The sequence below is a fragment of the Quercus lobata genome, chromosome 12 (genome assembly GCF_001633185.2).
Source record: "Quercus lobata isolate SW786 chromosome 12, ValleyOak3.0 Primary Assembly, whole genome shotgun sequence".
NCBI classification, from domain to species: domain Eukaryota; kingdom Viridiplantae; phylum Streptophyta; class Magnoliopsida; order Fagales; family Fagaceae; genus Quercus; species Quercus lobata.
The window spans coordinates 24,744,919-24,770,798 of NC_044915.1; the positions used below are offsets into that span (position 1 = coordinate 24,744,919).

Genomic DNA, 25,880 nt, shown 5'->3' on the forward strand with positions numbered 1-25,880 from the left:
GGAGCATCTAGAGTAAGACAAATAATTTTCCTTCACTAATACAGTTTGTTGGATTAAATTTAGACAATTTGAGAACGATCTTAATTGTCAAGTGTGTTGACCATGTGTCTAAAAAAAAAAAGTGTTGACCATAATTTGCAATACATCATGGCATTGCTTTAAGATTTCAAAGCCCTCTTCCCTCTATTTAGTAAAAATAATTTGTTAAACTTTTGTTAAAAGTTTTGTAATTTTAATGCCATTAAGTGCTCCAATTTATAAGGAAATTATAGTGTTCTCTATTTCTTTAAGGAAATCATTATCATGTGTCTAATTATTTTTGCCCCCTTATGAAGTAACTAGAGATTTTTTTTTTTATTATTGGTAGAGTATTTAGTGGAGCATCTAGAGTGAGACAAATAATTTTCCTTCACTAATATGGTTTGTTGGATTAAATTTAGACAATTTGAGAGTGATCTTAATTATCAAGTGTGTTGACCATGTTTCTTGAAAAAAAGGTGTCAACCATAATTTGCAATATATCATGGCATTGCTTTAAGATTTCAAAGCCCTCTTCCCTCTATTTACCTAGAAAAAATAAATTGTTAAACTTTTGTTAAAAGTTTTGTAATTTTAATGCCATTAAGTGCTCCAATTTATAAGGAAATCATAGTGTTCTCTATTTCTTTAAGAAAATCATTATCACGTGTCTAATTATTTTTACCCCTTATGAAGTAACCAGAGATATATATTGTAGGGTTAAGGGCCCAGAATCAAGCATTGGGCCTTGGGTTTTGTCCGAGGACATTGGATGATCCGAAGAGAAACAAATAGTTATTAGAAATTACAATTTAAAATCTCATGATTAAGGAACAAATGGAAGGTGGTCCGAAGAGGGACTCCTCCTCGGATATGATGAATGCAGTTCAAGTATGTACTCCAGCAATTAGAGTGACCCTCCAAGAAACTCCAATGATAGGGACATACCTCATGAACATACGAGAAGGAAGGAAACCCAAAAATATCTAAGGGAAAGCTGCCACCATCGCATTAAATGCACTGCAGCTACTTTTCTGACCGCATTTATGTGGAGAAGACCTTTGAACAGTACTGCCTTGGCTACCACAACTCACAGAAAACCAGAGAGGGTGTTTGATGGGACATGTACTTAAGTAAGGACTTGGATGATCAACAAGTGTAGGATGAAGATGGTCCAAAGGGAGATATATAATGTGAAAGACCCTCCATGAGGAATGGATCGAGAAAGAGATAGAGAAAACAATATATCCATCTAAATTGTTCTTGTATTCAATTGTAACCAATTTATATAAGTTTGATCTCTTCAGATGGTGAAGTCGTTCAGCTTTACCTTCTTTGTTTTCGCTTGATCATCTTCCAAATCTATACTAGCCGTTGTCAAATTCATTAGGGCCTAGTTCTTTGACCCACTCTCTACAAATTTATTGTATTGGGCTCATTGGGCCAAGATCCCACACATTTTGGGCTTGGGTTGTAAACCATGTCCCTACAATTGGCGCCGTCTGTGGGGAGAACTTGTGTGATAGTGAAAAACAACGGCCAACTATGGTAGGTTCATGTCCACACCAGGCAGAATCCATAGCATCTTAACGTGAAAATCCTTTCGCCAACCTTGAGCGTAGGAGAAATCAAAAGGGTAGCGTGCATGCTACGCATACAAGCAAAAACCACTCTCGAGTTGGGAGTCACACTCTTAAGAGCAACATAATAAAGTCATGCAAAGGGATATCGACCATCTAAAGAAGAAGTTATGCCATGCACAACGAAGACAAACTCCCACCCCGTTTGATTCCTTTTCCGACGATGAGAAGGATAGCGGTTATCGACGTAGATCAAGGACTCCTCCTAGTGAATCCTTCTCATATGAAGAGGAGCACCACCATGAATGCAGATGCAAGAGCCCAACTCACAGAGGGCTGGGAAATGATGCGATGAGCAAAGCCTTGAACCAGATTTCCAAGTCGCCCTTCACGTATAGGATTGAAAGGGCAACTCTTGCTCGGTATTTCCATTAGCCAACATTCACCATCTACAATAGGCGAAGAGACCCGGTGGAGCATGTGAGCCATTTCAGTCAGAGAATGGCTGTCTATTCTAAGGACGAAACCCTGATATGCAATGTATTCCCATCCAGTTTGGGACCCATGGCGATGAGATGGTTCGTCGACCTGAGAACAGATTCCATAGGTTCCTTCAAGGAACTTACTCAGGCATTTGGCTCTCATTTTATTACATGTACTAGGGTCCATAGACGTATAATGAGATAGATGGTGAATTTGATGACGTCACCATCAGTACCTTCAAGAGTGGCTTCCCAACCGAACATGGTTTAAGGAAGTCCCTAATAGGAAAGCCTGTCACTAGCCTACGCCAACTCATAGACCGTATTGACAAGTATAAAAGGGTTGAGGAAGACCAACAATTGGGTAAAGGAAAGACTAAGGTTATCCCTCAAGAGAGGAGGGATTTCAGGTCAGACCGATTCAATAACAACTGACCTCGGAGAGATTTTGCTGGATAATCAGGATCTACCAACACCCAGACTGTTAATGCAGTATTTCGAGAATCGGTGCATCAGGATCTAGAGAAGATTAATAATGAGCCATTCTTCAAATGGCCGAACAAGATGGTTGGAAACCCTATGAGACGCAACTAGAGCCTTTATTGCCAATATCATCAAGACTAGGGGCACAATACAGAAGACTACAGAAATTTGTGGGACCATCTGGACCAATTGGTCCGAGAAGGGAAGTTGAAGCAGTTGCTGCACCATTCCAGTGGCCAAGCGGGGTAGGCAGGTTCGGATCCTCGAAGAGATGCTTCTTCAAGGCCTCCTCTGGGAACGATCAATATCATCTTCGTTGCCCCTGGTAGGACCGGTTCTTGTCCCTCCAGAGTGATGTCTGTGGCTCGACTATCCATTGAAGATAGCAATTCAGAGCAAAAAAGAGTCAGAATAGAGGCCCTGCTAGTTCTGGGCTTTTCGGCCGACGATAAGATCAGAACTATCCAACCCCATGATGATGTTTTGGTGGTCACACTCAGGATAAGGAGGTATGATATGAAGAGAGTGTTGGTAGACCAGGGAAGTGCTGTCGAGATAATGTACCTCGACTTGTATAGGGGGCTGAATTTGAAATCCGAGGACCTAACAGCGTACGATTCCCTTCTAGTAAGTTTCGAGAGGAAGACTGTTACTCCAAGAGGTTAGATTAGACTGCCCATACAGACCGGTTCGGACATGGTGGAAGTGGACTTCGTTGTGGTAGACGCTTATTCACGTTACACGACTATTGTGGCTAAACCTTGGCTTCATGCCTTAGAAGCCGTCTCTTCTACCCTACACCAAAAGGTGAAGTATCCATCCAATGGCTAGGTTAAAGAGATTGTGGGGAACTAGTCCATAGCTAGGCAGTGCATGGTCGTGTTGACACCCTATTTTGCAATCCATATTTAACCTTACATGGAGGGTAAAAGGGTAATTTCACCTTGGAAATATGCATCTTGATTCTAGTCATTAGATCCTTAATCTCATTTTACCAAAATGATCTTGATGTTGTAACGATTAAATCGACTGGTCATAAGCCCAAATCGGACCACCAGATTGAAAGTTATCATCAAATCAAGTTTTAATGGCTGAAATGCACCATCACAAATTGAGTTCGACTATATGTGATTATGAATAATTGATTTCAATTGGTTATAAGTATAATCAATTTGAGATCAATGATGTATCATAATTTGATTGGTTAGGACTACATTATATGGTAGGGTTGCACACACCTAATTAACTAGATAATTAAACATTAATTATTTAATGAGTAATTTGTGTAATTATCTTTTAATTAGAGTAAATTTGAAACCAGTTAAATCTAAAATGGGAGTGATTGGAGCCATTTAATGTTAATTGAGAGCTAATTTGGGACCTATTAATGTTAATTATGCTGAAACCATTTTCTAACAAATGACCTCTGCTCACTATTTCATCAATATCTCTCAGAATATTTTGAATCTGTGAATGAGGTTAATTTTCCTAGAAACTAGATATCTGGGGCTTCAATTTGAGCATAAGAATGAGACAATTTCGATCAAAATTGAGTCAGATATGATTTTTCGAAGTTGGCTCTACAGGTTGTTATAGCAGCTACGGGAAAACCGAACTTTGCTTGCTCCCCACTCTCATCAATCTCCACATTTAATGCACCAAATTTCCCCAAAGGCTAAAATGAGATCTAGGTTCATGATTCTTTGTCAACCCTCATTAAATGGTCTTCCATTCATATTTCCTCTACCACTACTATATAAACCCCTCCTCTCCTTCATTTCAAAGGACGCAAACAAACCCCCTCTCTTTTCTTTTCTTGAGTTCTAGTGAAGTTGAGTAGTCTTGTCATATCTTGGTCTTCCTGAGACTCAAGGTATTGAGTAAGACTCATTCTCCCTTTCCTAGCTCTTCTTTTCCTCTACCCTTAAGACCTCTATCAAGAGTCTCCTCCTCCACCGTATGAATATTGCATGAAGGTATAATCTCTTTCCCTAACTTGTTTTTTGTGTTGCCATGATGAGAATTTAGGATTAAAGCATGATAGTAATTATTTAAATTCCCTTGAATATGTTTAAATATTCTTAATTGTTCTTATATATTCTTTACATGTTCTTGGTTGTTCATCACATGTTCATGCATATTACTAGATTTAATCTTAAATCCACATAAAAAATATGAAAAACATGTTTGTTTAATAATTCTTTCAAATCCTTGAATCTAGGTTATCACCATCCACACACATTCATTAAAATTTATTTTTTAATCCAAATGCAATGCTTAATAAATTGAATTAGGGTTTATCACATGCACACATATTAAATTTAACATGTAAATTGATTGACATATTAGATGATGTGATATGAATGTTGGCCACCATAGTCTAGAAAACCGGTTTCACCAGGTAAGGTGAGTGCCTAACACCTTCCCACCTTGTAACATAGCCTCTGAGTTTAGATCAAGGGTTAGAATATCAAATGCTTATCCATATACTTTTCGATTTTTAGATTGTAACTTGGAAAGAAAGTAATGTATTTTATCTTAGATTGTATCTAGGACCAAAGCCATGTAATTTCTTATGATCAATATAAATTCAATTTCAAATAAATAAAATGAGGAATTTTTCAATTTTGGTTTTCTTATTTATTCTAATAATTAAATAAGTGGTGACTCCATTGTAAAACCCTTAATCTAAGGGGGAAAATATAACTAGTCGAACCTTCATTTTGAGAGGCAATAACACAACTCCACCCATTCACGTGGGTTTGGCCCAACATCCTGTAAAACGGGTTGGGGGCACGGTCTCTCACAGGTGGCTGCCATCTTACATAGGCCCAATGCTGAGTCCTCGGCCTCTGCTGAGAGGGACTTAAAGTAATCAAAAACTCCGGTATTGCCCAATAATGGATCAACCGAGGAAGCGAAGTGCGAAGATTTGGAAAAGGTCATTGTTGGCGATGATCTGGAGAAGTTCTTCCAGGTCAGCTCCCAGTTACCTCCCCAAGAGAAAGAAGAGCTAATTGAGTTCCTTAGAAAAAATGTGGATGTATTCGCGTGGAGTGCTTATGAAGCTCCGGGGGTGGACCTAAACTTCATTTGCCACCATTTGAATGTCAATCCATCTATTATCCCCAAAAAACAACCTCCTCGGCACTCATCTAGAGATCATTTTGATGCTGTCAAAGATGAGGTGACAAAGCTTAAGCAGGTAGGGGCTATCAAGGAAGTTTTCTACCCTAAATGGCTGGTCAATATTGTGGTAGTGAAGAAAAAGAATGGGAAATGGAGAGTATGTGTGGATTTCACGAATTTAAATAAGGCTTGCCCAAAAGATCCCTTCTTTATGCCGCGAATAGACCAGCTGGTGGATGCCACTATTGACCATCCTCGGATGAGGTTCTTAAATGCCTTCCAAGGATACCATCAAATACCACTAGTCCTGGATGATCAGGAGAAGACAGCCTTTGTTACTCCCACTGGAAACTACCATTACAAAGTAATGCCCTTTGGCTTGGAAAATGTGGGATCTACCTATCAAAGGATGATGACTAAGATGTTTGAGCCACAGTTGGGCAAGAGTATTGAGGTCTATATAAATGACATTATGGTGAAGAGCAAGGTGGTGTCTGAGCACGTGGGAGACCTCGGAAACATTTTTGAAATTCTGAGGAAACATAAGCTACACCTTAACGTTTCCAAGTGCTCTTTTAGTGTGGGATCAGGCAAGTTTCTAGGCTATATGGTGACTCACGAGGGGATTGAGGTTAATTCCGACCAGATTAAGGTAATAAACAATCTACAACCACCTCGGAATCTAAAGGAAGTTCAGAAATTGACCTGAATGACTGCTGCCTTGAATCGGATTATCTCCTAGTCCGCGGATAGATGCAAACCCTTCTTCCTGTTAATGAATAAATGGAAGGGATTTGAGTGAACCGAGGAATGCGCTTTAGCTTTCCAACAGCTTAAGGAATATCTCTCTCATCCACCTATCATGTCCAGCCCTAAGGTTAATGAAATTCTATTTGCTTACATTGCTGTGGCCCCTCATGCCGTGAGTTTAGTGTTGATACGAGTTGACAATGGCATACAACGGCCAGTTTACTACGTGAGCAAGTCACTACACGAGGTCGAGGTTCGTTACCTACCACTGGAGAAAGCCATCCTGGCAGTAGTGCATGGTACGCGAAAGCTTCCCTATTACTTCCAAGCACATACAGTTGTTGTCCTAACTCAACTTCCACTCAATGCCATACTTATAAGTGCTGATTACACAGGGAGCATTGCTAAATGGGGCACAGTTCTAGGGGCTTTTGACATCAAATACATGCCTCGTACCTCTGTCAAGGGCCAAGTCCTTGCAGACCTAGTGTTCGAGTTCGCTGAACCCCCATTAGAAGAAGTAGCAGCGACATAGAACATGGATAGAAAATCGGTTGGCACAATCTCCCTGCAAGAACTTTTATTCTGGAAGGTATACGTTGATAGTGTGGCAAATCAAAGGGGTTCTGGAGTGGGACTAGTTCTGGTCTCACCTGAAAAGCTCATCATCAAGAAATCATTAAGATTAGGCTTTTCGGCCACAAATAATGAGACTGAATATGAAGCTTTGTTGGAGGGAATGTCCATGGTTCAAAGAATGGGAGGAAAGGCAGTAAAGATGTTCTCGGACTCGAGACTAGTCATCGGCCAGGTGAAGAGCGAACTAGAAGCAAGAGATGAGTGAATGCAAGGGTATTTAAGTTAGGTTAGGTATTTACAATTAGGATTTGAATCCTTCAGCCTATCGCATGTACCCAGGAGTGGAAACACACATGCTAATTCCCTAGCCACGATTGCAACCTCCTTGGCGCAGAGCTTACCTCGGGTTATCCTTATAGAAGACTTGTGCAAACCCACAGAGGTAAAAGGAAAAGTGGTTCATGTTCACCAAGTCAGAGTAGGGCCCAATTGGATGGATCCCATAGTACTATACCTGAGAGAGGACATCTTGTCGGAAGATAAATCAGAAGCTAATAAGGTAAGGAGAAAGGCGCTTTGTTTCTAGCTGTCCAAGGACCAAAAATTGTACAAACGCTCTTTTTCTGGGCCATATCTACTCTACATCCACCCAGAGGTATCAAAGCTACTCCTCATGGAGTTACATGAAGGGATTTGTGGAAGCCACATAGGAGGCAGATCTTTGTCTCAAAGAGCCATCACTCAGGGCTACTGGTGGCCAAATATGCAGAAAGAAGCACAAGAGTATGTGAAGAAGTGTGATCAATGTCAGAAATTTGCACCAAACATACACCAACTAGGAGGAGTTCTTAACCCCCTATCCAGCCCTTGGCCATTTGCTCAATGGGGCTTAGATATAGTTGGCCCTTTCCCCAAAGTAATAGGGAACAAGAGGTATTTGCTGGTCGGCACTGACTACTTTACTAAATGGGTTGAAGCTGAGCCCTTGGCGAACATCAGAGATGTGGACGTCAAGAAGTTTGTTTGGAAAAATATTGTCACCTGGTTCAGGGTCCTTCATACCCTCATTTCGGACAATGGCCTTCAGTTTGATAGTAAATCCTTTAAGAGTTACTACCGTGAATTGGGAATTACGAATAGATATTCTACTCTAGCTTGTCCTTAGGGGAATAAACAAGCTGAGGTTGTTAACAAGGTCATAGTGAATGGACTCAAGAAGAGGTTGATGATGCGAAGGGAAAGTGGGTGGAAGAACTGCCACATGTCCTATGGACGTATCGAACCACACCTCGTAGATCAACAGGGGAAACTCCCTTTTCAATGACTTATGGAGCCGAGGCTATTATTCCTTTAGAAACAGGCTTCCCAACATTAAAGACCAGCTCATTCAGTCTGAGCAGTAACAATGAGTTGCTAGAAAAGAGCGTAGACTATATTGAAGAAAGAAGAGAAAGTGCAATGGTCCAATTGGCATACTACCAACACAAACTCAAGTAAGGTTATAACGCCAATGTTAAGCTGAGGCCATTAGTGCCTGGTGACTTGGTATTGAGGAAAGTTCTAGGCATTGCAAAGAACCCAGCATGGGGAAAGCTAGGGCTCAATTGGGAAGGACCATATCGCATCACCTCGGTGGCTGGTATAAGAGCATACTTTCTTGAAAATCTAGATGAACATGTAATACCACGCCCGTGGAATGTAAACAACTTGAAAATGTATTATTATTAATGAAAGTCCCTTTTTGTCAACATGTTCGTTTATTAAAGGCATTATACTTCCTATTATTTAGTCTTTATGAGTGTTAAACAGATCCCAAGGCATGTCAGGTCTCTCGGACCACATACTTGGGTGAAATTAACTTTCATTGGCATTTTTATAAGTGTTAAACAGATCCCAAGGCGTGCCAGGTCTCTCGGAACACATACTTAGGTGAAATTAACACTCATAGGCATCTCTTACTAAACGTTAGAACAGATCCAGGATTATGCACAACTCCTCAGACTGATGACTTTGAATGAGTCATTTCACAGTGCAAGCATGGGATAAATCTCTTTCTTACTGATACATAATTGTTTCCAGTTTTTATTAAAGTTAGAGTAGCAACAATTCAATACTATTTATGACAGTAATAAGCTTCGAAACATACAACAATAAAGGTACGAAAGATAAAAAGAAAAACACTTTTCATTCAACAAAAAGGGAATACATTATCTGAGGGCATAATGCCATTACAAAAGTTAAAAAAAAAGGGCTACGAAAGAAAATCCTACATCTGGGAGTTTAGGCCTTGTTTTGGAGAGGGTCTTTCTTGGAATCAGTAGCCTTGGAATGGACATCTTCAACTTTAGACTTAAACTCCGCGTCCTTGGCTTGGGAGACCACATCCCTGATTGTGAGGGAGTCCTTAAGGGGCTTATCCTTCATTGGTGGTTGAGCTTCCTTACCCACTCTAGCCCTTTCAAGAACTTTGGCATCAGGAAGGGGAGCTTGGGTAGAAAGGAGCTGCTCGGGAGGAGGGTTCGACTTAAGGATTTCTCGAATATCCTCTGGGAAGAAGATATTCTCGGCCCTCCTCAGCTCGAAGTCTGTAGGGACTCCTGCTCGGTCCATCACCACTTCCCAGGATTCGGTGCAATAGTCCCTGCATACTACAGCCACCTCCACTGACAGACGGGCCTCCATATCCTACACCCACGTTCGTAGGATGCCTTCACTGCGGTCTTAGCGGCTTCCCTGGCCACCCGAGCTGCGTATTTGACTTTCTACAGCTCTGCCTTGAGGTCCAAAACAGATTGTTTCTCGGTGGCCAGGTTTATCTTTGTAATGTGTAGCTGTAGTCGCATATCCTCGGCTTGCCTCAGCACTTTGGCGAGCCTGGATAGCTTCCTTAAGCTTCTCAGAAAACCCTGCCTGTTCTTGTTTGAGGGCTCCAAGAGCCTTTTCAGTTTCGAGATGAGAATTGGCCTCAGCCCTAACCTCATCATGGGTGTTCCTGACCCCCTCCTTGGCTACATATATTTGTTGAGTAACCTACATAAAAATTGCAAAGGGGTTATGAAAGTAAATGCATATATAAATGAACATATGACTTAGTATTTAGCGAAGAGAGATGTTGATTAGTTTACCATCGCTAGGTCACTCTTCAATGACATGAAGAGGTCCGGTTGCTTGGTACACCTAAGGCCCTCCATGTCTCGAGGGAGGAGGAGAGGTTGCTCCAAAGCCATGGCGAGGTAGGTGGCATACCCCCTCTGAGACTCCCAAATCGAAGTATCCCAACTAATGGGAGCACCGTCCATCTCCAGTCGAGGGGCCTAGGTGTGCTGCCCTCGGTGTATTTCGGCTTCATCTCGGCTGTCTACCGGCTTTACCCTCTTGTCCTTAGGGTTCTTGGACTTCTTCTGTTGGTTGGTGCCCTTTTGAGGTGCCACTTCACCTTCCTCCAGGTCCTCTGCTGGCCTCTTCTTCCTTAAATCCGAAATGGATTTCAGTCCGAGGTCAGCAGGGAGCGAAGGGGGAGGAAAAGGAAGGTTGGGAGCAACCTGGGTCTTAGGGGCTTTTTTAGAAGTTTGTCCCTTGTTCCTACTGGCCATCAAACCCTTTAAGCTTGTCCTTTGCTTTAGGTCCATGCTTTCTCGTTCCTCGGAACTAGTATCTGGCTGAGCGACTATTAATCTTGGATGATGGACTGTAGAAAACTTATCAGACTCGGTCTCGGAATCTGAGAGCTCTACAGGCCTTTCTGGAGCCCCTTCCTCTTCTCCAAAGTGGAACTGGTTGATCTCGACATCTAAAGAATGGCAGGACAAGGCCGACTCCTCTATCAGAGCAACTACTTGCTGAAGAACGTGTTGGGGTGGCAACACAACCGGGGGAAGGTCTCTTCGAGCCAAGAACCGAGGCTTGGAGACGTCTATTCGGGCAAGCTTAAGGTTACCTGCTCTCAACACTTGACTTGCGTCCTGAAATATGCGCGATATGGGCTCGTAATCTAAAATAAGGTGGGTAGCCTGTAGTTTTCCGTCTTCACTCATGAATATTTCCGACCTCAGCAAGTAATTAAGTCCTGGGATGTTAACAAGGCTGAGTTTTGGAGCGACGTGATCTTTATCTGTATAAAAAAAAGAAAAAATAAAAAATCCGAGAGGGAAATTGTGGTCAAATTATTGACAACTATTATGCGAGGAGACAAATGACTTAGAATGAATAAAAGAAAAGCGTAGAAAACTAAGGTCCCTGCCAAGGGACCTAATCCTAAGGTACCCCACCTGGTGTTCCTGCCCTAACTGGGCAATGAAGACCGTCATGCCACTCCCCGGAGACGACCACGTAATCGTCCTTCAAGCCTTTATTGGACTTGGGAAGACAGGATATCAATCTCACTTCCTCGAACCGAGATTTGAGGTAATACCCCTCAGCGAGAGAATGACACTCGTACAAGTGAGTGACGTCATGCCATGTAAGCCCAAGATTCATCTGATCGTTTAGAGCATCTACGCACCCTAAGACTCTAAACATGTTGGCAGCGCACTGATGGGGGTACATTATTCTACCCATAGGAAATGTCGTTCCTCCCTTTATAAAGGCAATCATTGGAATGAAAACTTCACCCACCTCTCTATTTGTGAGCACCCCGCCGGGGGAACAATGTTGTAGGCCTACTCCTTGTGGGATGTGGTATCTGGCCCTAAAACCCTCCATACCAGCCGGAGAGTCTACTAAATGCTTGAATCTACCCATTTATGTAAATGGAAATGACGTGAAAAAAGGTTTCTAAAAAAGAAAGAAGTCCGAGGAGAAAGGCTGAGAAGAAAAAGAAGAATATAAAGAAATAAAGACTTACGAGAACAAGTATGTTAATCTCTGAAACCTTTTGGAAGATTTTCAAAGAGTTCTTATAAGGAAGGAGTTAGGGAAGCTTGGAAATTTTAGAGCGTTTTGTGAGTTGGAGCGCTGGAGTTCTCTAGAGCACTTGAAGATTTATGAAGTAAAGAAGGGAACGAGTACCCTTAAGGCTTTATATAGAGGGAGAAAATGGGTGGGAATACTCCCGCTCAAAATTCTAGGAAAAACATCAGCTGTTGGATTGGTGTCTCACTGTTGGATGCGAGGAACATAACGCCGCCTGGAGTAATAAATGACGCCTCGTGAGCTACGAAGCGTCAAAAACAATTATGAGGCGCATAAAACGATACTCCCACATGTGTGGATCAAGGAATCAGTTGATCTTATCCCTTAAAAATCAAAACCCCACTTTTTCTCCTCGGATGAGAGGGAAAAACCGGAGTTTTTAGGAGCTATTGTAGGGTTAAGGGCCCAAAATCATGCATTGGCCCTTGGGTTTTGTCCGAGGATGTTGGATGATCCGAAAAAGAACAAATAGTTATTAGAAATTCCAATTTAAAATCTCATGATTAAGGAACGAATGGAAGGTGGTCCGAGGAGGAATTCCTCCTCGAATATGATGAATGCAGTTCAAGTATGTACTTCAGCAATTAGACTGACCCTCCAAGAAGCTCCAATGATAGGGACATGCCTCATGAATATACGAGAAGGAAGGAAACCCAAAAATATCTAAGGGAAAGTTGCCACCACCGCATTAAATGAACTGTGGCTACTTTTCTGGCCGCATTTATGTGGAGAAGACTTCTGAACAGTACTGTCTTGGCTACCACAACTCATAGAAAACCAAAGAGGGTGTTTGATGGGACAGGTACTCAAGTAAGGGCTTGGATGATCAACAAGTGTAAGATGAAGATGGTCCAAAGGGAGATATATAATGTGAAAGACCCTTCATGAGGAATGAATTGAGAAAGAGAGAGAGAGAAAACATTGTATCCATCTAAATTGTTCTTGTATTCAATTGTAACCAATTTATATAAGTTTGATCTCCTCGGACGATGAAGTTGTTCAGCTTTACCTTCTTTGTTCTTGCTTGATCATCTTTCAAATCCATACTAGCCGTTGTCAAATTCATTAGAGCCTAGTTCTTCGACCCACTCTCTACAAATTTTTTGTATTAGGCTTATTGGGCCAAAATCCCACACATTTTGGGCTTGGGCTATAAACCGTGTCCCTACATATATATATATATATATATATATTATTGGTGGAGCATTTAGTGGAGCATCTAGAGTGAGACATATAATTTTCCTTCACTAATATGGTTTGTTGGATTAAATTTAGACAATTTGAGAGCGATCTTAATTATCAAGTTTGTTGACCATGTTTCTAAAAAAAAAAAAGTGTGTTGACCATAATTTGCAATACATCATGGCATTGCTTTAATATTTCAAAGCCCTCTTCCCTCTATTTACCTAGTAAAAATAAATTGTTATACCTTTGTTAAAAGTTTTGTGATTTTAATGCCATTAAGTGCTCCAATTTATAAGGAAATCATAGTGTTCTCTATTTCTTTAAGTACATCAAGTTGGATTCTTCTCCTACTCGTATTGAACAGAACATTCTGAGTCAAATTTTCTTTATGTAAAACCTACTTTATTTAGATTGAAAAAATCGTACAACTTTATTGTCAATCCTATTTCTGATAGGAACAGTTGACAATTGAATCCAATTTTTCTCATTATTTCTCTCTCATTTTTATAACTATGGAATTATCAAAAACGTAAAATAAAAATTTTAAAATGAAAGTTTTAATGGCCGATGCTTTATTATAGTGTCAATCTGAAAGGTTGTAATTTTCCTGTTAAAATTTTACTTTTTGAAAAGAGTTGGGCATACAAATGTATATTAGGTCATATATAAAATTTAAATTTCGATATAGAATTCGAGTAATCCACCAAGCCTATGCTTTCGATTGGCCATGCATGCAATTAAAATCATAATATAAACCTCCCTTCAGGTTTGGTGAAGAAACACTCTTCCCCAAATCTTAAGGAAAATGGCAATCTCCTCCCTTAAGGTTTGGAGAAATCAATATATTAGTCTTTCAATTATTTCCATCAATAATAATAAAATATTCTAAAATTTAAAAATATTCCTTGAACAAACTCTAATATTTGGTGGCAATGACAATATTTAACCAAGAAACTTTCACTAACCATGGTTGGGTTTGGACAATGGAATTTTTTCAAAATTTAGAATATTGTGTTACCATTATTATTAGAATGACTAATGTGTTGATTTACTTAAAGCTCAAAGGAGAAAAGTGTCAGTTCCCTTCATGTTTGTGGTAGAGTGTCATTCCTGTAAATTACAAGAGATTTGTGTAATTTACCCTCTTCTTTTTTTTTTTTTTTTCTTCTAATACTCAAGTAGTAGTTACAAAATTATGCTTTATTAGGAAACTAAAGACATGTTTAGTACACTGAATGAGAATTACGATAGGAATTGTAATAATTATTATTGGGAATAAAATTTGTTGTAATGAAATAACTAAACTTATTCATAAATTTGGCTGTAAGTTGTAATTTAGAATAAAACTTAAGATTTATTTTATTTAAGAAAATATCTTACTCATACAATTATACATATATTTTTTAAATAATTTTTTTATTTATAAATTTGAGAGAGAGATGGGTTATTTTTTTATGATTTTTTATTTTTATAATTGTTATGTTTATATAGAAGGTTTGTTTATTTGGAAATATATTAATTTTAGAAATTATTGCATTACTAAAAAATAGCTATTACTGTCATTTTAGAGAGAAATAGTACTAAACCTTAGGATCTGAATAATTATTACATTACAGTGTCTATTACATTATATCAAACGTGCCCTAAGACAAAATTACAATTCAATGGTAGTTAGGAAATGAGACTATGAATTATCTCTCTCTCTCATGAATGGTGAATTACATAAAAAATTTAATTAGTAAGACTTACTAATATGTTAGAAAAGAAAAAAAAAATTATGTTTTTATCATACCAAGTAATTGCTTCTCTTTTTTAGGTATATAACAATTGTCTATAAAAGTTTTGGACTTCCTTGAAGGTATATGAAATATAAAACTTACAAGGCTATCTTATTTACATTAATTTTCCTTGTATGTTCTAGGCGTACGTTAAACACAGTTAAAAAAAAAATTCCATTGTCCCCCCACACTCTACAAGTACAAGTGTTTGTGGAGTGATCATCGCACCAAGAGTGTGCGGTGGTACAATCAAACTTTATTTATTTATTGAAGAACACAGTTGAATTTTGTCCTTCTATATATGTGTATAATAATTGATTTGTAGGCTTAATTAGGAATGATGCAATAATTGGATGAATTACGGTTAGAAGAACAGTTAAAAGAGAAAGCCCAAGGATGAAAATTTGATTAAACTATTTAAAGTAATGCTACCGTCACAAACTATTTTACAACTTTTTAATAAAATGTTGATGTGGTCAATCTCTTATTGGTTTCTATTTAGACCCAACATTAATATCACTTTTTCATTTACCAATAATTACTTACCATATAGCAGTTTGTAAAAAATTTTGTAAAATAATTTATATCTCTAGCATCATTCATCTATTTATGTTTTGTGTCAAATATTTCACTGTATATAGTTTCAAACAACAATTATCATTAAATTCAAAGCCCCTTTTTTTTTTCCACTATTATTACTATATATCAGCATCAAGTAACTGAAATCATTGAACATGCCACCGGTTAGAATATCTATATGTGTTTGCTGTCAAATTAAGGCTTTCTAACTTTAGTTAAAACCGTTTCATCATAACTTTCAAAACCAATCCATTCCCCAGAAATAGGCCACATATTATTACTGAAACCCCATAATTTTCTCCACAATGTCCACCCTAGCAAAACCTCCTTTAAGCTTTGAGGCAGAGAGAAATTCACTCATAACCCACCAGTTTTAACACGATCTGTTCCATTCCTATTTTTAGGATTAGTAAATTGGAACTCTCCCTCTCCCTATACCTATAAATCCTAAAATCCATATACATAAAAGCCAAGCATCAAAAACCCTTTTGAAAACAGTAAGGGCTTGGGTTTCATATTTGATATACACTCACAATTATCAAACATGGATTCCAAAGCCTCTTCCCTCCTCTTCTTTGCTCTCTTCCTCGCCTTCTTCTCCGCCTCCTCGGCCTTCAACATCACCATGCTTCTCGATCGCCACCCAGATTTCAGTTCCATGAATGACTATTTATCAAAGACCCAACTGGACAAACAAATCAACAGCCGCAACACCATCACTGTCCTTGCAGTAGACAACAAAGCCATTGCTGGTCTCTCTGGACTGAACTTGGATGAGGTCAGGAAGATCCTGAGCGTCCACGTGGTGCTTGACTACTATGATGTTCAGAAACTCAGCACTCTAACAAAGAAATCCACCCTCCTCACCACCTTGTTCCAAGCCAGCGGTACTGCCATGAACCAACAAGGGTTTGTGAATGTTTCAATCATCAATGAGGGTGAGATTGCATTTGGGTCAGGTGTAAAGGGCTCTAAACTTGACTCTAAGCTCGTTAAATCTGTGGCGGCTCAGCCTTTTAACATCTCCGTGCTTCAAATTTCATCTGCTATTGTACCTCCTGGTATTACTGTAGCTAACCCACCAGGTGCTTCACCGCCACCAACAAATGCTCCCACACCTCGTAAGGCTCCAACACCTGGTAAAGCTCCTGCACCAGCTGGTAATTCTCCTGCTCAGTCTCCATCAAATAACCCAGTGCCAGAGGCTCCTTCACCCACTGGAGCAGGTACTCCTGAAGAGTCACCTGCACCAGTGGCTGATACACCAGCAGAGGCTGATACACCAGCAGGAGCTGATACACCAGCAGAGGCTGATACACCAGCAGGAGCTGATTCACCAGCAGAAGCTAATGCTCCTGCAACCGCAGACTCTCCAGGATCTGAATCTGCTGAAGCTCCAGCTCCAGAAGCAAGCACAACCGCATCAGCTTCTTCACGCACCACTGTGGCTTCTGGTGTTGTATTTGGGGTGGTGATGGGTTTGGTTTCATCTTTGGTGGCTTAATTTCTTACTGTTAATTTTTTTTTTTTTAAATAACAATTTTTGCAATTAAATTCATGCATGTACGTGAGACTGAGAGAGAGAGAGAGAGGGGGGGGGGGGGACGAGAAAGGTGAAATGCGAACAAGCTGGTTGGAACTTGGAAAGATGAGAAATTGGGAGGGTAGAAAGTAAAAACTCTTGTACCCAATGTATTACACACGCTTAAATTTTTATGACTGATAATTTGATTTAAAGTCACAATTTTAATTTACAAAAACACACATTGTGTAAGAGAAGCGATACGCTTATAATATTTTTACAGCAAATTTTAAGGGGTAAATTATTATTGTTTTTAATTTGAACACACCATTAAAATATACCACCCAAAGAATGATCATATGTACCACCATCTCATGACATTGAATTGGAATAGGAAGCGTAACTCGTTATTACCTGTTGTGTTTATATCATTTGGCTGATTATTAATTCCTTAAAACTTACGTATTCCACCATCTTTATATTTACACAGGTTTATCTATTTGCGAGAATATGGGTATATAAATAAAAATATGAATAAAAATAAACAAAGAAGGGAAATTTCATTTTATTAGATTCTAGCTAGACGTATAGTGAGAATATAGGTATATTAATTAAATTATTAATTGTCCTGAACACTTATAAGGTTTTAAGAGAGATCTACCTCTCTCATAGCCTAATTTATAAATATAAGAGCTTTCCGATCCGGCAATACAAATAGTATTTTTAGTCAGATTTAGGATTGCCTCACAGTGCCAAAATATGTGGAAACTACATTAGTACCTCGCCAGACATTATATAAAACTTATTTTATCATTTTGATATGATGGTGAAAAGTAAAAATCATGGAGCAAATAATATAAATTTTAAATCGTATTGTATCTATAAGTAAAAATATGATTTCGTTCCACAGTGAAAGCAATTTGTAGCCACTGGCCATCATGAAGTATTTCAGGGTTCAATTTAGCAAGAGGGATGTTCAACGGTGGTGGTAATGCCAGAGTGTTGTAAATCCATAAATGGTTCTGCCTTTATTTCAATTTTATATTTATGGCCTGTGGTTAGCTTGATCTCAATTTAATTAGCTGTTTACCAAAAAAGTTTCTCTCTGCTAGTGAAGGGTGGGTTTCCATCTCCTCCTAGAGTGTAGAATATTTGTCCCTTCTCTTGTAGGTGTCTCTATCCCCCAAGGTAACAGGTTTACCTTGAGGCTTTGTTGGTTTTTTCTTCAGGGATTTTGGGAAACAAATACTAGTATAGGATTGAAGAGCTCACAAAAACCTGGAACAATCTAACCCTCTTGGAATATGAAGGATCAAATTTTTGCATCAAGGAGGAACAGGCGAAGACCGAGTTTATTTTAGCAGCTAAATTCTTGACTAAGCGAGCTCTTAACATAGACGCTATCGCTAAGACTTTCACACCCATTTGGAGATTGAAAAATGGCTTCAAAATAAAAAAGGAGAGTGATCACGTGGTATTGTTTACGTTTGATGATAAGAGTGAGATAGAGAAAGTCATGGCAGTTGAGCCTTGGAGCTTTGACAAATGTCTAATCATGGCAGTTGAGCCTTGGAGCTTTGACAAATGTCTAATGGTATTGCAATGGTATGGTAAGGAAACGGACTTGGGAGATATGGAGTTTAATAAGGTGACATTCTGGGTGCAAGTACACGACGTCCCAATCAGATTTCGAACAAGGAAGATTGCTGAATAGTTGTGTGAAGCAATTGGAAAGGTGAACGTAGGAACTGATGAAGCAAAAACAGAAGGAGATAACTTTATGAGAGTTCAAGTTACCATTGATATCTCCCAACCACTGTGCAGGGGGCGAGTTATCTCACTTGACAGTGGTAAAGAACTGTGGGTGCCCTTCAAATATGAAAGACTTCCAAGCCTTTGCTTCTGGTGTGGATGTATGACGCACGATGACCGTGACTACGAACTTTGGGTTGAAAGTGAAGGAAGCCTCTCACATGAGTCCCAACAATTTGGTCCTTGGCTTAAGGCAACGTCATTTATGCCAACCCGAAGGTATATGGTAAAAGTTCCAGGTTTTTTGCTGGAAAAAAATCTGAAGCGTTGATGGAAAAATCCAGATTAGCGAAGAAGTCGCCGGTGGTGGTGGTGCGCTCTGGGAAACCATTACTGGAGATTTTTAGGCCTGAAAAGGAAAGCCTCGAAGCCCACGATGGAGAAAACATAGCACCAAATTTCCATGAGGTGAACCAGTAGAAGTCAAGGCTGTCAACTGATGAGAGAATCATGGAGGATTTGATGCTACACCAACCCGAGTTAGCAAAGAAAAAGGTGTCAGCAGAGTCTTTTGAGGAGGTAATTGGGGAGATTGATAAGGAAATTAAAAAGTATGACTCAAAACTCCCAGTGTCACCTGGTTTTGGAGTTGGTATAGGAAAGGAAAACTTTATGGGTCAACCTAGCATTAATGAACCAAACGTGTCGTGCCCATCAGTCCATGCAACCCACTTGTCTCCATCAACATGCGTGCCATTGGCTGAGATACCTAGCTTTCTTGTCAATCATGTGCATGTTGAAGGTACTTGGAAAAGGCTCACTAGAATAGGGGTGGTATTAGATGTGGGTATGTCTGAAGCAGTGGGAGAAAAAAGAAGTGCAGGAAATACAACAAACCAAACTGAGTTACCAAAAAAAAAGAAGGGTTTCCCAGGGAGGTACAACAAAAAATAAGATATTGGTGGAGGCTGGTTACCAACCTGGCCAGAAGCAATGAGGTTATTATTATGGAACTGTCGTGGGCTTGGGAACCCACGTACAGAGAATGAGCTTGTTAGATTGATAAAAACAAAAGATCTCTCTGTCGTGTTTATAGCCGAAACATGGAAAGACGAAGTAAGGCTAGATCGTACTTTGAGGAAGATTAATTTTGACCAGAAGTGGGTGGCTCCAAGGTTGAATAGAAGTGGTGGACTAGTATTATTTTGGAAAATTTCTATTAACATTGATGTTGTTGATTCCCACAGGTATTTAATTGATACGATCATCAATGGGAACACTGAGAATGCATGGCGATTCACTGGTTTTTATGGAGAGCCCGAAATTCACAGGAGGAATGACGCATGGAGTAAATTGAGAAGCTTAAATTCTAGAATGAACATTCCTTGGATTTGTGGTGGTGATTTTAATGAAATTGTTTGTCAAGAGGAAAAGTGGGGTGGGGCACCTAGAGACCATAATCAAATGCAAATATTTCGAGATGTGATCGATGAATGTCGTTTCATGGACTTGGGATATATGGGGCCTAAGTTCACGTGGGCAAAACATTATGTTGATGGGCATTCCATAAGAATAAGATCGGATTGGTGCATGGCTACAAATTCTTGGTTTCAAAAATTTCTAGGAACTAGGGTACATCACCTCAGTTGTATATCATCAGATCATTCTCCTTTATTGATCAATTTGTCGGGGTTGCCTGAACCTAGGAGGAAGAGGTGTTTCAGATTTGAAGAAATATGGTTATCGGATCCAACTTATGGTGAAACGGTAGAGGAAGTGTGGAGCAGTACAAGGGAACCAAATCCAAGCATACCCATTCTGAAAAAAGTGGCTAAATGTGAGCAAGAGTTAACTTGTTGGAACAAACACAACTTTGGGCACGTGAGGAGGGAATTAGAGATTAAAAAGAGTCAACTTGCTTTGGCTTAGAACGAGGCTATGGTGAGTGGGAACAATACTCGAATTAGAAGCTTAAGAATGGAGATTAACTTGCTGCAAGATCGGGAATCAAGGATGTGGTGTCAAAGATTTAGGGTGTTATGGCTAAGTAAAGGTGACAATAATACAACTTTCTTTCACAGTAAGGCTACAAAGAGGCTTAGGAAGAATCTGATCAGAGGAATAAGGGACGGGAATGGAGCTTGGCTGACCGAACAAGATGATATTGGGCATGTGATGGAGAGTTACTACAAAGAACTTTTTTCCACCTCCAACCCGAATTTAGAAGTTGATTCTCTTGAGAAAATCCCATGCATGGTGACTGATGAGATGAATGTTGATTTGGTGAAGGAATATACAAAATTGGAAGTAAAGGAAGCCTTGAGTCAGATGGCACCTCTAAAAGCGTCAGGTCCAAATGGCATGCCACCGTTGTTCTACCAACATTTTTGGTCAACAATGCAGCATGATGTTACTTTAGCCATTCTCTCATGGCTGAATTCAGGTATCCTACCCAAACCCATCAACCATACACTCATTACTCTTGTCCCAAAAATAGATAATCCTGAACTTGTGTCTGAATTCCATCCTATTAGTCTTTGCAATGTCCTATATAAGATTTACTCTAAGGTCTTAGCAAATAGATTGAAGAAATTTTTACCTTCCCTAATTACGGAACATCAATCTGCCTTTGCTAAGGAAAGACTTATTTCAGACAATATTATGGTTGCATTTGAGACCCTTCATCATATGAAGCAACATAATTCAGGAAAACATGGTTTTATGGCTATCAAATTAGACATGAGTAAAGCCTACGATCGGGTGGAATGGGTGTATTTGGAGAGGCTTATGGAGAAAATGGGTTATTGTGCTAGATGGGTCGCTTTTATGATGAGTTATGTGAAAATGGCGTCGTACTCTATCATGGTGAATGGGGAGCCCATTGGAATGATCTACCCTAAAAGAGGAATTAGACAAGGAGACCCCTATCTCCTTTCCTTTTCCTTTTATGCATGGAAGGCCTTCATGCTCTCATTAAACACTCGGCGAGGAATGGGGATATTAAGGGCTTTTCCTTGTGCAAAGGAGGCCCTAAACTAACCCACTTGTTTTTTTGCAAATGATAGCTTGCTTTTTTTATAGGTTAATCACTAAGAATTGCAATAATGTCTTGAAGTTGTTGTGTGAATATGAATCTTGTTCAGGGCAAAAAATCAACCAAGATAAGACCGCAATCTTCTTTAGCAAGTCCACCACAGATGAAGCAAAATCAAGCATAAAGAATCTCTTTCAAGTTCAAGAAGTGAAGTCTTATGAAAAATATTTGGGGCTTCCCTCCTTTGTGGGTAGGGGGAAAAAGGCTAGTTTCAATTACATAAAAGAGAGGGTTTGGAGAAAACTCCAAGGGTGGGAGGGTAAATTGCTTTCACAAGCCGGGTGAGAGGTCCTAATCAAATCCGTGATCCAAGCTATCCCTACTTATGCTATGGGGTGCTTTAAATTACCACTGGGGCTTTGTGATGACATTGAGATAATGATAAAGAAGTTTTGGTGGGGGCAAAGGGGTAATAGAAGGAAAATTCATTGAATCCGGTGGAGTGAATTGACTAAGTCCAAAATGGTAGGTGGTATGGGTTTTCGCGACTTGGCTCAATTTAATGACGCCCTTTTGGCGAAACAAGCTTGGCAGCTCTTGCATAATAAGGAAACTCTCTTCTACAAAGTTTTCAAGGAAAATTTTTTCCCAAATCACTCTCTCCTAGAAGCTAAGGAATCAAGTTCGGGGTCCTACGCTTGGAAGAGTATATTACAAGGCCGTGATGTTATCCTAGATGGTGCGTGCTGGAGGGCTGGGAATGGAAAATCAATAAAAATTTGGCAACACCATTGGCTGCCCCGTAAACATCCAACTAAGGTACTCTCCCCAATGGTGGAAACAATGGAAGAAGCTACAGTGGATTGCTTAATTGATGAAGGCACTAGAACGTGGAATGCAACGATGGTAGATGGGATTTTTGCACCACAAGAAGCTGAAGAAATAAAAATATTCTGTTGGCTAGAAAAGATATGGAGGACACTCTGTATTGGCCGTGGGAGCATGATGGGAGATATAGCTACAAAACGGGCTATAGGTTCTTGAAGGAAGACGAAGTTGGTTTTCAGGTAACAGAGCATCAAGACCATGAGAAAGGGCTTTGGAAGAAGATTTGGGCTCTTGAATGCCCAAATAATGTAAGAAATCTAATTTGTAGGGTCTGTCGTAAGTCACTCCCTTCAAAGTGTAACCTATTGCGTCAAATAATTATTACAGAGCAGAGGTGTGATCGATGCAAGGAAGAAAATGAGGACGTTGTGCATGCAGTGTGGAGCTGCAAGGAGCTGGACGGAGTTTAGGGAGTGAATAATACTTGGAGTTTTAGAAACCAACGAAGCTTCTCTAGTTTCAGCGAGCTCCTGACCTGGGTTTTCGAACACCAAAGGAACCCGATCCTGTTTGCCTTCACCATTTGGTCCATTTGGTACTAAAGGAACCAGGTGAGAACCCAGCAAGCCCATCGACCATTAAACCAACTCTCCCAATGGGCTCATGATAGTTACTCGGAGTACAAAGCACTGAAACTACACCGGTTCCCAGTAGGTCAAAGAGGAGAGTCTGGTGGAAACCACCTGATCCGGGTATGTTTAAAATTAATTTTGACGGAGCCACTTTCGCTGAAGAAAAATGTTCCAGTCTAGGAATCATCATTTGAGACAAGGAGGGACTGGTTATTGCATCCATGGCTACTCGGGTTCACCAACAACTCCAGCCAATAGAGATTGAAGCCTTGGTTGCCAACAAAGCCCTTGAGTTTGCACGAGAGATGGATATATCGGATGTTGTATTGGAAGGCGACTCTTTACTGGTGATGACAGCTTTGAACTCTAAGAATCCTGGGTTGGCCCCTTTTGGCTTGATGATACAAGACTCTTTATCTCTATCTTCAGATTTTTCCAAATTGTCCTACTCTCACACTAAGAGAGAGGGCAACACAGTTGCACACAACTTGGCTCAGTTAGCAATTAATTTTTCAAATTGTGTAATATGGATGGATGATGTTCCATTTGATGTACTGTCTTCTTACCAGGTTGATTTAGCTGGTATTTCTTAATTATATGCATCACAATGCTGTTTCTCAAAAAAAAAAAATAATAATAATAATAATTAGCTACCATGAATGACAAATTCTATGTAGGTTTTTAGGTTTCAATATCCCATGAATAAATCCTAGGTGCTACGCTAGATTTTTTTTAACGTACCTAGATTCCCAGTAGTCATGGAATTTTCTTATCTATGATTATCAAGTGTCAACGCTATACACCCATAATTTAAAGGACTTGCCACTCTTTCATTATTTCCAGAATCTTTGTCAAGGTATCTTTCATAAGAACCTTATGCTTAGGTTAATAATGAATATATAATCTCCAGAGAATAGTGATGAATTGCACTGCAACCTCAAGCGAGTTTGGCATCCCACAGTTTCTGGAGGTGTATTTGTTGAAAGCTGAGTCAAAAAAGAAAAAAGTTTGTTTATTTATTTATTTGGTAAAAGGTGAGACCAAAGTGGAATTAAGCAAAAGGCTAGGCTGTAAAATGGACACTCGTCATCTAAAAATTCTAGCTTATCAAGTTGGTTTGATTCTGGAAAATTGAGTGTGTTATAGGGTAACTCAATACAACTTTTTATAAGTGGGTTCTAATTAGCTCAACTAGAAAAGTTTCTGATGGTTATATAAGAGATATGGGGTTCAATTCTCGTCTAGTCTAATGATAAAAAGCTATCATCAGGAGCGGATGTATCATTAGGAGTGGACGTTATAGGTTGAAATTCTCTCAAAAAAAAAAAAAATACAACTTTTTACAAATCAATTCAATTTTTTTCCCCTAAGATAACAATTCAAATTGATTATATATTTGTTATAAGCAAATAAGTTGTTGTAACAACTTATTTGCTTATATATAGCTTCTTCTTCTTCTTCTTCTTCTTTTTTTTTTTTTGGAAAACTTATATATAACTTTTTAAAATATTACCTTTTTCGAACTTTCAATAAATAAATAAATAAACTTTTAGTATAAAAACTACATCCAAATGCACTTATAGTTTGAGATATAAGGCAATACCTTTAAGTGGAGCAATTTCTCTTGAAAAAAAAATGGAGCAATTTTTATATCCAGATATTAAAATAATATTCATTTAACTTTCTATGTCATAGTTTTTTATTTTAAAAAAATTCTTACTTTCTTGAAATGAAAAATTACTAATTAAGATTTATATTTAGGTTTTATTGACATCTCATTCTCAACTGATAATATGGTTAATTAATTTAATCTTCATATGACATAATTGATTTTAAGTAAGATTTTATAAATTTTATTGAAAGCACTATTACAATTTCATTTAATAATATAACCAACCAATAGTCTCAACCTGTCCAAGAAAAAATGAGTTCAACAAATTTGATGAATCTAACTAAGCCAAGATTAATTTCATATAGAAAATTAAATATCATGGTTTAAGCGTAAAATTTTAACAAAAAATGATAAAAATTGATCAATTTAATTTATTTTTTTTAAAAATAAGTTTTACTTTAACTTGGGTAATAATGTAAATCTAAAATTTAATTTTCAATTTTTTAATTTTGGGTTGAGAGAGAGAGAGAGATTATTTGTCTTGTGACCATGTGGGAGATTGGGCAATTTAATGTTGACAAGCTACCACATGAAATACGAATTTAATTAAAAAAATTCTTAAGCCATTTTAGGAAATTAATCGACAATGATGATTTAGCAAACTCACAACTTTTTTTGAAGAAACATCTTAGGGTTTAAATTGGTTGAATTTCTTTTGTCATATAATTTAGGAAACCTTGTTTGGGTTTAGGGAGAGAGTGCACATCCCACCTATATTTTTTTTAATAATTTGTCAATTTTTTCCAAATGAAACCAATTATTGACCACAATTTTGTAGTATTTTTTTAATGAGGGGCCTTAAGTAATGGTCTAGACCTAACGCCGATCCTAATGTTGACCTCTGACATTTTCGAAGTGAAATCAGCAATGATTTATGTGAAAATTAATCACTTTTAACATTTTGTGTTCTTTAGATGCAATTTAATGGGAACTTTTATCCTTAACTTTAATTTTAATAATTTCTTT

At 38.8% G+C, this 25,880-nt stretch overlaps 1 protein-coding gene across 1 annotated transcript; it reads left to right on the plus strand.

Annotated features, from left to right (window-relative positions):
• The first annotated feature begins 15,951 nt into the window (after nt 1–15,951).
• On the plus strand, nt 15,952–17,211 carry LOC115972267 (fasciclin-like arabinogalactan protein 14). Its single transcript, XM_031092481.1, has one exon. It carries the CDS (start codon nt 16,019–16,021, stop codon nt 16,976–16,978), a length of 960 nt encoding a protein of 319 aa, XP_030948341.1. The 5' UTR covers nt 15,952–16,018; the 3' UTR covers nt 16,979–17,211.
• The last annotated feature ends 8,669 nt before the right edge of the window (nt 17,212–25,880 follow it).

What these genes read in the sequence shown, in the direction of transcription:
- LOC115972267 (XM_031092481.1), top strand. Translation starts at nt 16,019, where the DNA reads ATGGATTCCAAAGCCTCTTCCCTCCTCTTCTTTGCTCTCTTCCTCGCC.